A 16,292-nucleotide genomic window follows, 5' to 3' on the forward strand; every position below is an offset into this window, starting at 1 on the left:
GGCAACTAAACCCATTTCCTCTCATGTCTAGCTAGTTTAGGCAGCTTCTCACTCAAATTGCTGGCTTCTGAGCATCCCTTTCTTAGGTGCCTAACTCCTAACTTAAGTCAGAATTCTACTGGGCAGCAGGGCACCTAGCGGTTAGATGTTGCAAGACTGAGTATAGCAATGCCCAAGTACCTTTGTGAATCGAAGCCCAAGTCCCAGAATTCCTAAGGGCCAGAATTTTAAAGAAATTTTGGCATCTAGTGGAAATTTCAAAAACTTCTAGGCACCTAACTCCTTTCAATGGGTGTTAGATGCCTAGGTGCTTTTGAAAATCCACTAGAAGACTAAACACCTTTAAAACGCTGGCCATCATGGCTCATCACTTTAGAAAATAGGATTTAGCTGTCTTAGTCACTTGGGCCTTGTAACACTGAGCAGAACAACACCTTTAAAAATCTAGGCCTATGGCTTGGGACACACTAGGAACTTCTGTCGATATAACTACATCACTCAGGTACACCCAGTGTAGACAGCACTATGTCAATGGGAAGGCTTCTCCTGTCGACATAGTTACCACCTCTCGGGGAGGTGGTGGAGTACCTGCACTGATGGAAGAAGCTCTCCCATTGACATAGGTAGTGTGCTGCTGCAGCGCTGTGAGAGTAGAGAAGCCAAAATGCTGTTATCTCTTATGCAGACACAGCTTTTCTCCCATTTTATTTTTTCTGTTGACCTTTATTAACCTGAGCCTGAGCTTGCAAGCATTAGAAACATCACAGGAGTTGGGTTTCCAAGCCCTCACCACTTTTAGCATATAAATTGCTTGGTTGGTAGTACTATTAATTCACTTTGGAGCATAACAAGTTCAATTTGCACTTGCTGCCCTCAGTGCAAATGGCATGTAGGCTGTATGACACATTGGGAAGTTAAGTTCACTTTGTTGCAGAGTTATTTAATGACTTTTGGTTCCAGAACTGAAGTCAGAGCTTACAGCTAGACAAATCTGTGACATGGCTCTTCGAAATGCATAGCAAAGAGGAATGCAGCACCAATGAAAGAAAGAGGAAGCCTGGAATCACTTTGTGCTCCAACTCAACAATTTGGATTGCTTCGATTTCACCATTCAGCATTTCTGATTTCAATAATTTACAACAATAAAGATGAAAATAAATGGTTTGTCTGAGCTGAAGGTACATTTGGGTCAAAAGAAGTGACATGCCTCGTTACTCATCTTCACTGAGCTAAATGCTCCCAATTAATAAGGTACACTAATATATGTTTTCTTATTGCAGCACCACATCTGCTCACAATGAGCAGTTTATAAAATATTACAGGCAGGATTTTCAGAACTGCCTAAGTGGCTAAGGAGAATAAGTCCTATTGGAAATCAGTGGGACTTGTGCACCTAAGTTCTTCTTCTTCAGCCCTTAGCCAGACAGTTGGCTGTAGCGATCGTTTGCCATTTGATCTGTTCCTGCACAACCGCAAAGGCTTGACAGCCTGAGAATCCAACATCGGAACAGATTTGATAAACCCATGTAATAGGGGGTCTGACTCTGGGCTGCCTCCACCCCTCAGTTGGTGGAATTTTATCCCGGATGATACAAGCCACCCAAAGAACTATGTTCGCTGGAACATCTTGTGGCATCCTTGCGACATGTCTGAAAAGCGTACAGTGCCGCCTGCGAACAATGACCCCAGTAGTCTGTGGACCTGAACGACCACAAACCTCTGCATTACAGATGAAGTCATTCCACTTTATGGCCAAAATACAACGGTGACATTTTGTGTGGAAAGCCTCCAGCTTTGTCCAGTCTGCACGGCGTAGTGTCCATGTTTCACAGTATGGAAAGGATACAGCTCGAATAAATCCTGAACTTGGTTGTCATACTAAGATGATGTTGAGTCCATATCCGTTGTAAATGGCCCATGGCAGATGCTGTGATGCCAATCCGATGGAGAACCTCCATGTGAGAACTGAAGGAGCTGGTAAGTATAGAACCCTGGAAACAGATTCGACGGTTTCGTTGTTCAAAGAGATTGGAGTCACGGATGGACCTGGTCCTAGATTTTGCAGTTTTGTCTTTGACCATGAAACATGGAGACCAATCTTAGCTGACTCCTCCGCCATACACTGGAATGCCTCACGAAACCTGTCGGGGCTCTGTACTAAGAGAACAATGACATCAGCATAGTCAAGGTCTGTGAGCGAGAGATCACCAGTCTCAATGCCTATGGATCTGACAGAATGTGAATTATGAAATCCATTGCCCAACAAAAAAGAGTGCAGGGGACAGAAAGCAGCCCTGCCTAACACCAGATACTAATTTAAAAAGGCGCTGGCATCCCCAGACGAACACGGGCAGGAGTTCCATTATGCAGCTCTCTAATCAAGTCCAGAAGAGTGGTAGGAACACCTACGCCCATTAAGGCCTTCCAGGATGCGACACGGTCTACTGAATCAAATGCAGTCTTAAGATAAACATATGCTACGTGCAGGGGTTTCCTGAACTCACGATGTATCTCTGACAAGTGAAGGGCCAAAATGGCATCTAATGTGGACCTGTTCCTCATAAAGCCTGACTGTTGGGGACAACGATTCTAATGTAGCAAAGGATCCAGGCGTGCCAGCAAAACACGCACAAACACCTTCCCTGGAACGGAGAGCAAGGTGATCGGCCTGTAGCTCTTACATTCACTGCATGGTCCCTTGCCCTTACAGAGTGAGATTACAATACCATCCTTCCAGGCGGTTGGCAGGGTTCCAGTTCTCCACACCAGACGAAAGATGGCCAGAAGTGATTCTGCTACAGCAGCAATAGCACATTTTAGTAGCTCTGAGGGGATGCCATCAGCACTGACTGCGTGACCGTTTTTCAGTTTAGCGATGGCACACTTCACTTCATCCAGTGTTGGTGCATCAGTACAAATGTCTGGATCCAGAATGCAGTGACTGACAGATCATCCAGCTCTGAACCAAGCGGCAGCTGGAGGATGGTTCAGGACACTGTGATAATGTTCCACTCAACGTGAGAGAACGTCATCATCCAATTTACATGGATGGCCTTGGCTGTTGTTCAGAATGCCATTTGTAGTGACTACCTCTTGACTGCTGAGGTTGCGAATGGTGCGGAATGCTGGCTTCAAGTCACCCCTGGCTAAGCCAAATTCGACATCATCCGCCACTTGGTTATAATATGCCTCGCAATTGCAGAGTGCCAGGTGTTAAATTTTCACTTCAGCTGATTACAAGTGCACTTATCACTGTGCAGCCTTCAATTTAATTATCTGGAAGGCCTCCTCTGATAGCCATGGTCGGCGTGCTGGATGCCTATAGACAATCGTCTGTTCAGCAGATTGGTTAGAAGTGAACAGGGACTGGGCAGCCTCTACGTCATCTGGTAGATTGGCTAGAGCCAAAAATCTGTTGCTGACGTCAATACAAAACCTGTTGGCTAAACCTGGCACATGGAGTGCCTTGATGTCAAACTTCTTCATCATCGCAGAGGGCTTACCTGCTCGTTGGAGCATCAACACCATACGGACGACCACTAGATGGTGATCTGTGTTTGCCGTGCATTCCAACCAACAATATACTCTACAGGAGGCGAAGAGACGCCTATCATGTGTAATGATGTAGTCCAACTCCTTCTGAGTGACGCCATCATGAGCGATCCATGCAACCTGATGATTATTCTTGTGAAGAGTTGCAACATTCCAAGTTGCAATTTTGGTGGACTATCGGAGATCCCAGATACAATTGGATGCATTGTCACAATGTACTGCAGACGTGCTTGCCGACATCAGAGGATGTGCGTCCCAGGGAGGCTTTGACACAAACCTTTCATTTTTGCACCGAGGGGAGACGGCACTGACAAGGCATCTACAGCTGAAAGTAAGGCAGGGGCTTTAACCCTGGTGCGGAGTACTAGGTTATTCATGGTCAAAAAAACCAAGAGCAAACGATTATCCCAGGAAATACCTCATCCCACTGGGATGAGCTGGAGGCGCAGTAATGCGACCCTTTTCCTGGTCTACCAGTACTGGCTTCACGCTGTGTGACCCAAGGCATTGAGTCTTTCTCAGTGACTTCCTTTTGCCTTGGGTAGCTAGGTGCAGCTGCTGCCCTGCATCTTCGCTGCCTGCCTTAGCCATCATTTTCAGGTTTCACGTTGGATCTGTCCACCTCGCATAATGCCCAAGGCGATATTTCGGACAAGCCTTCATCACTGATGGCGTAGTTCCAATGAGCAATCATCTCCATCACGATGAGGCACAGGTCAGACTTGGTTACTATGGTGCTTTTGAAAATCCATCCTAACTGGGTCATTTGTTATTGTAGGGCATTTTCACACTACAGAACAGCAGGATTCAACACTTCAAAATGTATCGTTAGGGTAGCATCTGAACTCTCTAAGCGGCTCAATATCAATATATTTGTCTACAAGTTTGAATGGAGAATCTAGGGCAAAAATTCACAGGCTGCCTTACTTACTATAAAATAGCAATTTTGAGTTCTGAAGAATTAAAACAGAGAAGGGGTCTGCTATTTTAAAAACTTCAGATATGTACCTGCCTGTACAAAATGCACACAAAATTACATTTGATATGCAAATGGATGAACGGACAAAGATGCCCAATTAGCCATTTGTGCATGCTGATACCTGATGTGTGCATGCTACCATAGCATATATGAGCAAACTAGCACACACTTAACACACCCATGGTGCACATTCAATTGCACAGCCAAGCGGTTTTTGAAAATCTGAGCCAAGGTTGATTTGCAAGCCAGGACAGAGAGAGAATCAACATAGACAGAGCAAGCAGGGCTCAGTATCAGTATGAAAGGATTACAGGAGCCTCTCATATCAATTCAGAACGTACACATGCATCGAGTTTGTAGGCTGTTTCTGAGGCTCCTCTGAAAATTTGGTTCAGAATGTCAATACTGGCTGAAAATGGTTACATTTTTAATAACAATGCCTAACTTTTCATCAGCAAATCTCCAAGGGTGTCACAACCAACAGCAGTATCATTATGCCCATTTTACAGATGAGGAAACTGAGGTAGAGAAGTTTCTTGCCCAAGGTCACCCAACAGCCAGTAGCAGAGGCAGAAATTGAACACGGGTCGCCTGAGTCCCAGTCCAGTGCTCCAGCCAATAGGCAATATTGTCTCAGCCTCTGACATTGTATAAACCTCAGCATTTGTGGTGAGGATGTTTATTTTTTGGTTTACAACACCTAAAGGCCCGGACTCAGACTGCGGTCCCATTATGATAGGCATTGTAAAAACATACAGACAAGAGACAGCTGCTTCCCCAAATAGTTTAATAACCTAAACAGAGACAAAGGATGGTAGAAAACAAGTATTATTACCCCCATATTCCAGTAGGAAAAATGAAGCCTAGAAAGACTGAGCAGCTAGTCCAAGGTCACACAGGAAGTCTATGGAAGAACAGGCAATTAGAGCCAAATCTGTTGGATCCCAGTCTGGTGCTTTCATGACAAGGCCATCTGTCCTTTCTAAAATCAGTAACTATTGGGCCAAATTCTGCTCTTGGTTATTCTGCAGAAGTTACTGGCATTGCACTGGCATGACTGAGAACAGAACAAACAAGAAACTAGCAAAATGCTGTAAACAAATACCAAGCGACTCTGATAAAAAGAAGACAAAACAAGAAACATGATGGCTAGCTTCTGTGACAATTAGACAAAAGCATTTCTGAAATGAAACAGGAAGCGTGTGTGCAGTTACTGAGAGACTTTCATCAATCAATTTATTTAGATACTTTCTGTTATTTTTTCATGGCAATACTAACAGTAAACAATACATGAGAGATACTTCTCAAGTGGGAAAAAATCTTATACAAAAAAATTAGTGAAAGCAAGAGGCACATGTGCATGTATAATTTGAGTGCAGCCATTATATGAAATTAAAAACATGGAGGATCATTAGAATGTGCCATTAGCGTTTCAATGGTAAATCAGAATTTCGAGGGCTTAAAAACCCTTTGGGCCAGCTGGACAGGAAAGCTAGATGAATACAAATGGTTTGTGTTGCACTTCAGTGGCAAAGAATATGAAATATCACCACATAGTATTATAGCATACAAGAAAATGAAAGAAATAGACTTCAGTTCTTTCTCATTAGTTTTATTCAAGTATAACCTGAGTCATAAGTATCTGCCCCAGACTCTTCTTTGGCTCAGGAGGAGTGAAATGATTTTAGGTGAACGCATCTGAAAAATGTTGTGTTCAGTCAATCTGAATACATCAGGCCAGTTTCAGACCGGTTTATGCTGTTTTCTCCCAGTGTAAATCCAGGTTCCTAGATTCATAGATTCTAAGGCCAAAAGGGATCATTGTAATCAGCTAGGGAGGTGAATTAACTACACTGACTGGAGAATCCCTCCTGCCGTTGTCGTGAGTGGCTACACCAGTGTTTCTCAAACTGGGGCCGCCACTTGTTCAGGGAAAGCCCCTGGCGGGCTGGGCCGGTTTGTTTACCTGCCCTGTCCGCAGGTCCAGCCGATCGTGGCTCCCACTGGCCGCGGTTCACCGCTGCAGGCCAATGGGAGCTGCTGGAAGCAGCGGCCAGTACGTCCCTCGGCCCATGCCACTTCCAGCAGCTCCCATTGGCCTGGAGCAGCGAACCGCAGCCAGTGGGAGCCACGATCGGCCGAACCTGTGGACGGGGCAGGTAAACAAACCAGCCCGGCCCGCCAGGGGCTTTCCCTACACAAGCGGTGGCCCCAGTTTGAGAAACACTGGGCTACACTGATTAGCACTACAGTGGTGCAGCTACACCGGTGCAGCTATGCCACTGTAGTGTTTTAAGAGTAGACTAGCCCCGAGATATTCAATTATATTCAATGATATCAATGATACAGCAATATCATAAGATCAACCAGAATTCCTAAGCTGTGCATAGATTCCCCAAATCATCACACCGATACTGGGTATGGGGGCACTGTTAGGCCCCCATTGCCAGGCCAGGACCACCCACTCCCACTTCGTGGAATGCTGTATTATACTGTTCAGCCACTAGCTGGGACGGTGTGTAAAATACCCTATTTAAATGAACCTCTGCTATACCTGGCAGAGCATTAAAAGATCTTATGAGGAACACATCTGATGTGGCTAAGCAAGTTCAGTGACCAGTCTACAGATGATACAGAAGAACATGACACCCAAAGCACCCAGCACAGCCTACAGCTCCTCCTTCCCCCTCCCGCCATCAGAAAACAGCTAAGTTAGAACCCTGCTCCCTCATGGCTTGCAGGCACAGCAACATCCAGTCCCACTCCTCCAGAACTGGGCCCCGGCGAGGTCTGGGGGCCACACCTGAGGACATAAGGGCCTGGGGGGCTCAGGAGCCTCGCAATATTGGGTTGGATAGAGGCAGCTGGTATGGGATTGGTGTCTCTGGGATGGGTTCCTTAATACACCCTCAGCACCTCTGGGTGCCTTTTTCTCAGATGGAACCAGAAGGCACTGGTTGGGGGTCTCCTTCACAGTAGGGGCAGGTAGCCATATTTGGCTGTCCTACCACTATTGCAAGTTGCTCCCCTATCCTGGAGCAACACCTCTGGGAGCAGCAAATGGCTCCCCCGCCCCATCCTCTCACGCCCACTGAGCCTCTGTTTTGCAGCCAGTTCTATATTTTAAAATGAAAACAGATTATATCTCTGATCTGCAGAGGGCACCAAATAGTTTCACATCTGACTAAAGAGGACTTTTCAATGGGGATGCTGTACCTGGTGTTTGTAGCTGTCAATCAGGAAGGAGCTTGCTCTCTAATGGCCATTGTGCTGTACAGGAGACAAAGTAGGAGTTGTTTTTCCTTTCATGAATGTATAAATTCCTTGATTTTCTTTTTTTTTTTCCCCTTCTTGCACTTGAACAGCAAGAGGTATTTCACTGAGCTGCAACATGATTTCCAACCAGGATGCCCTGCAGTGGTCCCAGCTCATGGTAACAGATAAGAAAGCTATTCACTTTTAATCAGCAGGAGAACTAGAAAGAGAGTAAAAGTGCTGCTGATTTTTTTTTTTCTCCCCAGACGGATGACTGCGAAATTTGCTGTTCACTTTGATTTCAGGGAGAAAAATAGTCTTTGAATGTTTGACAAAAAACTCACTTTAAAACAAAAAGACTTTATACATTTATATTTTTAACAACAAAAACAAAGCCCTATCTGATCCCATTTGATAAACCCAGAGACAGTTTGGAAGGATTTTTTTTTTTCAAACTGAACTGATGCCAGTTCCGTAATCGTGTGTGAAATCAAGTCCCGTGTTGATAATGAATACTACACCCTGTGCGCTTACATTTCAGCCTGTGCAGGTTAATACCACTGAGGACTTCAATGACTCAATCCTCCTCAGCAACAGGAGCAGCAATGGATTTTGTGAGCAAGTCTTCATTAAAGCCGAGGTCTTCTTGACATTAGGGATCATCAGCCTGCTGGAAAACATCCTCGTAATCCTTGCGGTGCTGAAGAATGGAAACCTACATTCCCCCATGTACTTTTTCCTGTGCAGCTTGGCAGCGGCAGACATGCTAGTGAGCATGTCAAATGCCCTGGAGACTATCATGATTGCAATCCTGAGCAATGGCTACTTGATCATTGATGACCACTTTATTCAGCATATGGACAATGTCTTTGACTCAATGATCTGTATCTCTTTGGTAGCCTCAATTTGCAACCTCTTGGTTATAGCTATTGACAGGTACATTACTATTTTCTACGCTCTTCGTTATCACAGCATCATGACTGTAAAGAAAGCCTTAGCTCTGATTGTGGTTATTTGGATTGCTTGCATAATCTGCGGCATCATGTTCATTGTCTACTCGGAAAGCAAAACTGTCATTGTCTGTCTCATCACCATGTTCTTTACCATGCTTCTTCTCATGGCCTCCCTTTATGTTCACATGTTCTTGTTTGCACGTCTGCATGTTAAACGGATTGCTGCCCTCCCAGTGGATGGGGTTCCTCATCAGCGGACCTGTATGAAGGGTGCTGTGACAATCACTATATTACTTGGGGTCTTCATTGTTTGTTGGGCACCTTTCTTCCTTCATCTCATCCTCATCATTTCTTGCCCCACAAACCCACACTGTGTTTGCTACACCTCACACTTCAACACATATTTGGTCCTGATTATGTGCAATTCAGTCATCGACCCCCTAATTTATGCTTTCCGGAGTCTGGAAATGAGAAAGACGTTCAAAGAGTTAGTATGTTGTTGTTATGGCATGAGTGTGGGACGGTGCATTCTGTAAATGTCCAGTTTTGTATTTGGTATGGAAAGGGTATACACACACTGGGTGTATGTATCTAAACTGAATCAGCAGCTCCACATTACAGTCTGTGAAGGAAGGAAGGGTACAGAAAAAATAAAAACAATAAAAAGAGAGATTTTACTTGATGTCTTTAGAAAGTTTTTCAAAAGGAAAAAGGGGAGGCGATTTATCATTTGCTGTTGCTTACACGGTGATAACAGAAGTGAAGCCAGAGCGTTCTGCAAAATAGCTCAGAGTTCAATCACTCTAAAAAAATGAATCTATTAAGTAAATGCTATATTAGACAGACTAATGTAATATTCTCTTTACCCTAGTGTTTTATTTTTATGCCATTGTCAACCAAGTCCGTATAATCTAAAGGGGCTATCTTGAGTGATAGCTACTGAAAGCTGTTCATTTCTAAGAGGGATCAGAACACTGACAAGTAACAACATGTTGTAGGTACCTTCACAAACATCTAAAAAATCCAAAGAAAGGACTATATTGACACTTGTGCTGCTGCTTGTAAAGCAACTTAAGAGAATCTTTAACTAATGAAAGCAAACATTTCACCTGAGATGCTGAAATATTCCTTTAAGAAAACCAACGCAATTACATATTGTTTAAGCAACAGTGTGAACTAATCAGCTCACTGCTAAGTTAAAGTGGTGTGATCTAATTAGGCATTTATACTCTTATCTGTGGTGTATGGACATCATATCACTGAAGTAACTTTGTAATTATAATATGTTGAGAAATGTATTGTTAGATCAATAAAGAAAATCACAGAAAGTCACCTTTTGATGAGAAGGTACCAATTAGATCTATTACTAGAGGGTTTCAAAGAAAACTTGGAATGAAACCTAGAAAACAGCTAAAATACATTGCACTTTGACTTAGCTTTTGTCTTATGCTGAGAAGTAAATGGAAACAGACTTTTTACAGACAGCAATTTGACTGGGAAAAACATTTGTCAGAAATAAAATGTGTAGGTAAAATACAATCTTCTTGGGGTGACGGATATGGACAGTGGGCCTGCTTTGCTTTGTGCTTAGACTGGCTGTACATTGGTGTAAATGCATTGACTTCAGTGGAATGACTCCTGCTGATATGGAAGGAAAAATCAAATCCACTGTTTGCATAACTTTTTCAAACACTCTATGTGCAAGCTGGCAGCCTTTAAAAATGTGTAGCATGCTTTAAACTACAATATTTAAAAGTGGCCTGTGTTTTTCATAGAAGCAAAACGTATAAGTGACCTTCAAATAGTGTATGTCATTGAACGTACATTGTAAGTGTTTTCTATATACTATGATGGACAGGCAATATGGACAGACAATTCTAGATGTGAAAACACTGAATCATGCTGAAATTTTATATTACCTTTTGGTTCCTTTCAAATACTTTCTTACTATAAAAATCAAGAACTATAGGCAAATAGAAACTGTATACAAGGCATATGCAAATAAACTCTGTTATATATTCTCTTCAGACATTTCAAAATCTATTGATTTGCCTCTTAGGAACCAATTTGCTTTAGTCTCAAAACACTTCATTAGTTTGTTTGTTGTTTCCTGGAACATTTTGCTGTCATTTATAGTGCTCTTGTCTAGGTTATTTATTTGATCACTATAGGCACTCAGCATCCAATGACCTCTGAAATATTACGATCTTTGTAAGTGTTTTCTTAGTTTAACTTTGTCTTATCTTTGCAATGGCTGCTGCGTCATACTGAGACCAGCTGGCACGACTCAAACTAAACTTTCTCAGAAAATGGGAACATTGTTGTTAATATTCCTAACACTAGCCTATTCTGTGAAACTTTATGTTCTATAGCTTGATTCGTTATGATATTCTGCCTCAGGTTAGTGTGGGTTAAGCTCTTATTGTACCTGATGTACCTTTTCGTTTTAAACTGATTGTTGGTGACACTCATTTAATTTGTACTATGCTTTGCCTCTGACAGTCTGAATAAAGGCCTTTTTGAATTTGCTGACCAAAAAACTTACCTGTTGAATAAAATAATCTGAAGAAAACCCTGCTGAGAATTCTGCACTTTATATGTTACTGGATGATAAGCTCACTGTTTGGCAAGCAACTCTGGCTCCTATACTGCCTCCACTGAGCTGTGTGCAAATAAGAAAGAAAATCTATTAGGCTTGTGCATCCAAGTTGCAAAAACATAAAGGGAAGAGCCACAGAGGGCTCATAAAGAATGGAAAAGAGACAGATTTACCCCCCATTGCTTCTGTAAACCACTGGTGACTGTGTGGTACAGGTCTTCATGCCACTCATATGCCAACACACAGGTGATATGGGGCTGTGTCACAACTAGGAATCTTTAGTTCAAACCGCAGCCGCTTATACTTTTAGTTCTGGAAGTCCAGAGTTCGATCCCCGGAGTGCCAGCTGAAATGGTGGCCACCACACTTCCACTTGCCTTCTCTTCTGGCTCCTCCAAATCCTGCCAGTTACATAGACTAGGAGTAGGGTAAGGGATAGAATGTGAGCTAACAACCATAGCTCAAAGATCCATTGAGGGAAGTAGACTATTTCACTCATAGAACCATAGGCGCCGACTTTCCAAAGTACTGGGGAGTGCTCAACCCCTGGCTGTGCCCCAGGCCCCGCCCCCACTCCATCCCTTCCCCAAGGCCCCACCTAGGACTAACACCATCTAACACCAAGGGACCATGACAGCAGCCAAGGAATCAGGAATGAAAGGCTCTCCAGCAATGTGCCCTATATCAGGGTCAAGCAGGGGAAATGGCATAGAAGTCACTGGCCCGAGGGCAATCCGCAGTTAAGCCAGCGTTAAGTGGCTGCTCCAGGCTAGCAGATGTGAAAAGTGGCTGAAGCAAGAGCTCAGATGATCTAGATCTTTCGATAGAATGTGGTACAAATAAAACGTTGGGTGAATCCTGCTCATTTCCTTCCCATTGTCTCGAGCAGTAACACAACTAGGCCCACTGCCCTCAACAGAACTGCTCCCATAAGTGAATGGAGCAGGGTGTGGCCCTTTAGCTTAATTTAAAAAATAAAGATCATGCAGCACAGAAGTCACAGCCCAGGAGAGAAGGCCAGGGCAAAAATAGCATTATGCCACCTCTGTCCCTAGTTCTGGCCTTGTCTAAATGGGTGCAACTCTGTTTAAATGAACTGAGTTGGGCCTGCTCATCCCAGGGCTGAATACGGTCCTTCGTATATTTTTTAAAGTGCCATTCTTCTAGGCTAGGGTTACCATATTTCAGCAAGCAAAAAAGAGGACGGGAGGAGCCCTGCCCTAGCCCCACCCCTGTCCTGCCCTAGCCCCGCCCCTGCCCCACCCACTTCCCGCCCCCTCAGAACCCCCAACCCTCCTCCCCCCGCTCTTTGTCCCCTGACTGCCCCCTCCTGGGACCCCTGCCCCTAACTGGCCCCCCAAGACTTCACCCCCTACCTAAGCCTCCCTGCTCCTTGTCCCCTGACTGCCCCCTCCTGAGACCCTCTCCCCAGTCCTAACTGGCCACCTAGGACCCTACCCCCTACCTGTGCCCTGATTGCCCCAACCCTTATCCACACCCCCAGACAGACCCCTGGGACTCCCACACCCCATCCAACCACTCCCCACCCCCTGACAGCCCCCCCCCAGAACTCCCGACCCATCTAAACCCCTCTGCTCCCTGTCCCCTGACTGCTCCGATCCCTCTCCCCACCCCTGCCCCCTGACAGCCCCCCCAAAACTCCCAAACACCCACCCCCCGCTCCTTGTCCCCTGACTGCCCCCTCCTGGGACCCCTGCTCCTAACTGCCCTCCAGAACCCCACCCCCTACCTAAGCCTCCCTGTGCATTGTCCCCTAACTGCCCCCTCCTAAGACCCCCCCCAAACTGCCCCCCAGGACCCTACCCCCTACCTGTACCCTGATTGCCCAAAACCTTACCCACACCTCCCAGAAAGCCCCCCCCGAACTCCCTGCCCCTTCCCTGCCCCCCTTGTCGTTGGCCTTCGGTTCGCCTAAGGTCTCTCTGGGAGCTTGCTGAGTCTGAGCCGTTCTCCCGGCAGGCTGGCCAGCAGCGGGGGAGGAGCTCCAGCCTGCCGGAGGCGAATGCAGGGAGGGAGGGAGCTCTGCTGCAGGGGGGGGAGGGGGAAGTGGAGGAGGGGTCTCTCTCTCGCTGTCGGAGCCCCATGTAAGTAGCACCATCCGGCTGCCCTGTTAGCCAAGCGTGCTCTGCATGGGGGGGAGGGGAGGGAGGGAAGTCCGGACATTAACAAATTCCCCCCGGACGCTATTTTTAGTTCAAAAATCCGGACATGTCCGGGGGAATCCGGACGAATGGTAACCCTATTCTAGGCCCTTATGCAACATACTTAGTATGAAGCTTTTTCAGTGAGGAGGTAACGTTTCACACCATTTTATTCTAAAGCAGGGGGTCTCAACCTTTTTCTTTCTGAGCCTCCCCCCCCCCCCCCCCCCCAACATGCTATAAAATCTCTACGGCCCACCTGTGCCATAACAACTGTTTTTGTGCATATAAAAGCCAGAAACAGCATTAGGGGGTAGCAAGCAGGGTATTGCCCAAGGCCCCACGCCACAGGGGGCCTCATGAAGCTAAGTTGCTCAGGCTTCGGCTACAGCACTGGATGGTGGGGCTTGGACCCTGGGCTTCAACCCCATACAGTGGGGTTTGGGCTTTCTGCCCTGTGCCCCAGCAAGTCTAATGCCAGCCCTGCTTGGCGGACCCAGTGAAAGTTGCTTGCAGCCTCCCAGGGGGCCCCAGACTGCTGGTTGAGAACCACTGTTCTAAAGCACCGAGTACTGTTACTTGTCCACCCAATCCCACAAGAATATTTTTCATCATGGTGAAAAGTTATCAGAGTAAATGAAGGAGCAACATTTGTGAGATGGGGAGAAAAGAAAATCTGTTGCTAAATTCTAATATCACTTTTAGCTACTCCGGGGCAGATCCCCAGCTGGTGTAAATCATCAGAGCTCCACTGAAGTCAATGAAGGTAGGACAATTTATACCAGCTGAGCATCTGCCCTCTTTGTTTATAGAAGTGCTTTTATAGTCACAGTAGAAGGTGAACACTCTCAGAGCCTTAGTCCTTAAGCAGACGGCAAGGTGTGTTCATATGGAGAAATGCTGTTTACCTAGTAAAGTCGATGAATGCTGGACTGAGCAATAGCATGAGAAACACCGGAGCAAGATTATATCCATTACATATAAAAACTCTGTTTCTAACTTATTGATTTACTGATCCAGAGTTCTGCAGGAAGAATCACAAATGTGCAAGCCTTCTCTGAGCCTTGCATCTTTCATTTGGATCTCTTAGTTGAAAGAGGTATAAACACTCATGTAGTCAAATAGATGGATCTTTAAATACTTGGGATCACAAGTTATTCCAGCAAAATGACTCAATAAAGCATATTATGTAACATACCTCTGGACCTGCCACTCATATAATAGTATTTAGCTTTTATATTCCACTTTCCGTTCATAGATCTCAAGACATTTTACAAAGGAAGGTATCAGTATCCTCACTTTACAAATGGGGAAACTAACGCACAGAGTACTGAAGTGACTCACCCAAGGTTATTGGCCAGCCCTAGAACCATGGCTAGAACCCAGATCCCCAGTCCAGTGCCTAATCCCCTGGACCATGAAGCTTTAGTGCCTCATCAACCAATCTAAGTTGTGTTGGGACCAGGGTTGGCCCTTACTCTCAGCAAGCCATAACTGGCTCTCTGACACACCTCCTGTGCTAGCACAGGAGAGAATATACCCCATTATCTTGAGTGTAATACAAATGTCATGTTCAGAAAGACTTTAGATGAAAGGCACAGGGGATATACAAAGTTCTCAAAGCATTTCACAAATGTTAGTTAGTAAAGCCACCGGCACACATTCCTGTGAGGAACATACTGGTCTGCTCATTTTCAAGGTCACAAATTTTAACCCGTGTTTCAAAATTACACAGCAAGTCGGTATATACATGGAGCTAGGAAGATGACAGAGGTGTCTTGGTGCCAAGTTCATAGTTTTAACTGACATGTAGAAGGAGAGATCACTAATCAGATAATAGTACAGTATTACAGGTACTGCTCGTTTAATAATTTTATTAAGATGATGTTAAAAAAAATAGTGAACAGAGTTTGAGCATAGACGTTTCTGGTTATCAGGGAATAACATACAGATTATCGAGGGTGCAAAGTTTGATTTAAGATCAGGTGGCATGAGGAATACATAATCTGCAATATCCCCGATTGGGGGTAAAAGGTTGATGGGTCAAAGTACAGGCATTGAGATATGAGGGTATGAAGTTCATAGAGTGGCTATGTTCGGGTGTGGAGTATAATGAGTGGATATGATGATGAGGATGGATTGACCCTCATTTGGTGAGATTTAATGTTCAGGGAGTTTATGGTTCCAGTTCATATGATCCAATGGAGAAGGTTACTTGGTCCCTTTCGCGTAGTTATTCATGGCTGCATTGGTGAGTTTACCATTAAGTTCAGAGTTTGCACTGAAGGATGAAAATAAGCTTTACTGCATTAGCGCCACAGCATAAAACAAAGTCTCAAATACCCTAAACCTGCATGAGGAGGAGGATTTTATCCTTTTTCCTTATTTAAAATTTACTTTCTCAAAAGTACCAAGCAGCAGCAAAGCTTGTTCCAAATCCACTATAAGTAACCAAGCATTACTAGCATCACTGGCCCTTAATATCCAGTAGGTATTTTACTTATAATTTAAATTAAAGTGAAGGACTGCTGTCCTGTCCTCCACTCTGGTGAAACATAGTGGGTCTGTCACAGAGTAGGTACACCCCATCACGGGGTGTCGGATTGTGGGGGTTATCAAAATGGTAGCTCAATAGCCTAGATCTAGATGGCGGCCTACAGCTCAGGGCAGTATGGCCCAATGGCCAGAGTCAGTAAGGCGTTCCTTCCACTCAGGGCAGCACAGCCTAGGGCCCAAGTCTCTTCAGGGGTCATGTGGCTCAGGATAGTATGGTCCAATGGCCAAAGTCTGTG

The 16,292-nt window shown here is 45.0% G+C and overlaps 1 protein-coding gene across 1 annotated transcript; it reads left to right on the forward strand.

The window, feature by feature from the left end:
• Window positions 1-7,797: 7,797 nt before the first annotated feature.
• MC3R (melanocortin 3 receptor) lies at window positions 7,798-11,311 on the forward strand. The gene has a single exon (XM_005284194.5). It carries the CDS (start codon window positions 8,295-8,297, stop codon window positions 9,273-9,275), a length of 981 nt encoding a protein of 326 aa, XP_005284251.2. The 5' UTR covers window positions 7,798-8,294; the 3' UTR covers window positions 9,276-11,311.
• The last annotated feature ends 4,981 nt before the right edge of the window (window positions 11,312-16,292 follow it).

The sequence above is a fragment of the Chrysemys picta genome, chromosome 13, assembly GCF_011386835.1.
Source record: "Chrysemys picta bellii isolate R12L10 chromosome 13, ASM1138683v2, whole genome shotgun sequence".
Classification (NCBI taxonomy): Eukaryota; Metazoa; Chordata; order Testudines; family Emydidae; genus Chrysemys; species Chrysemys picta.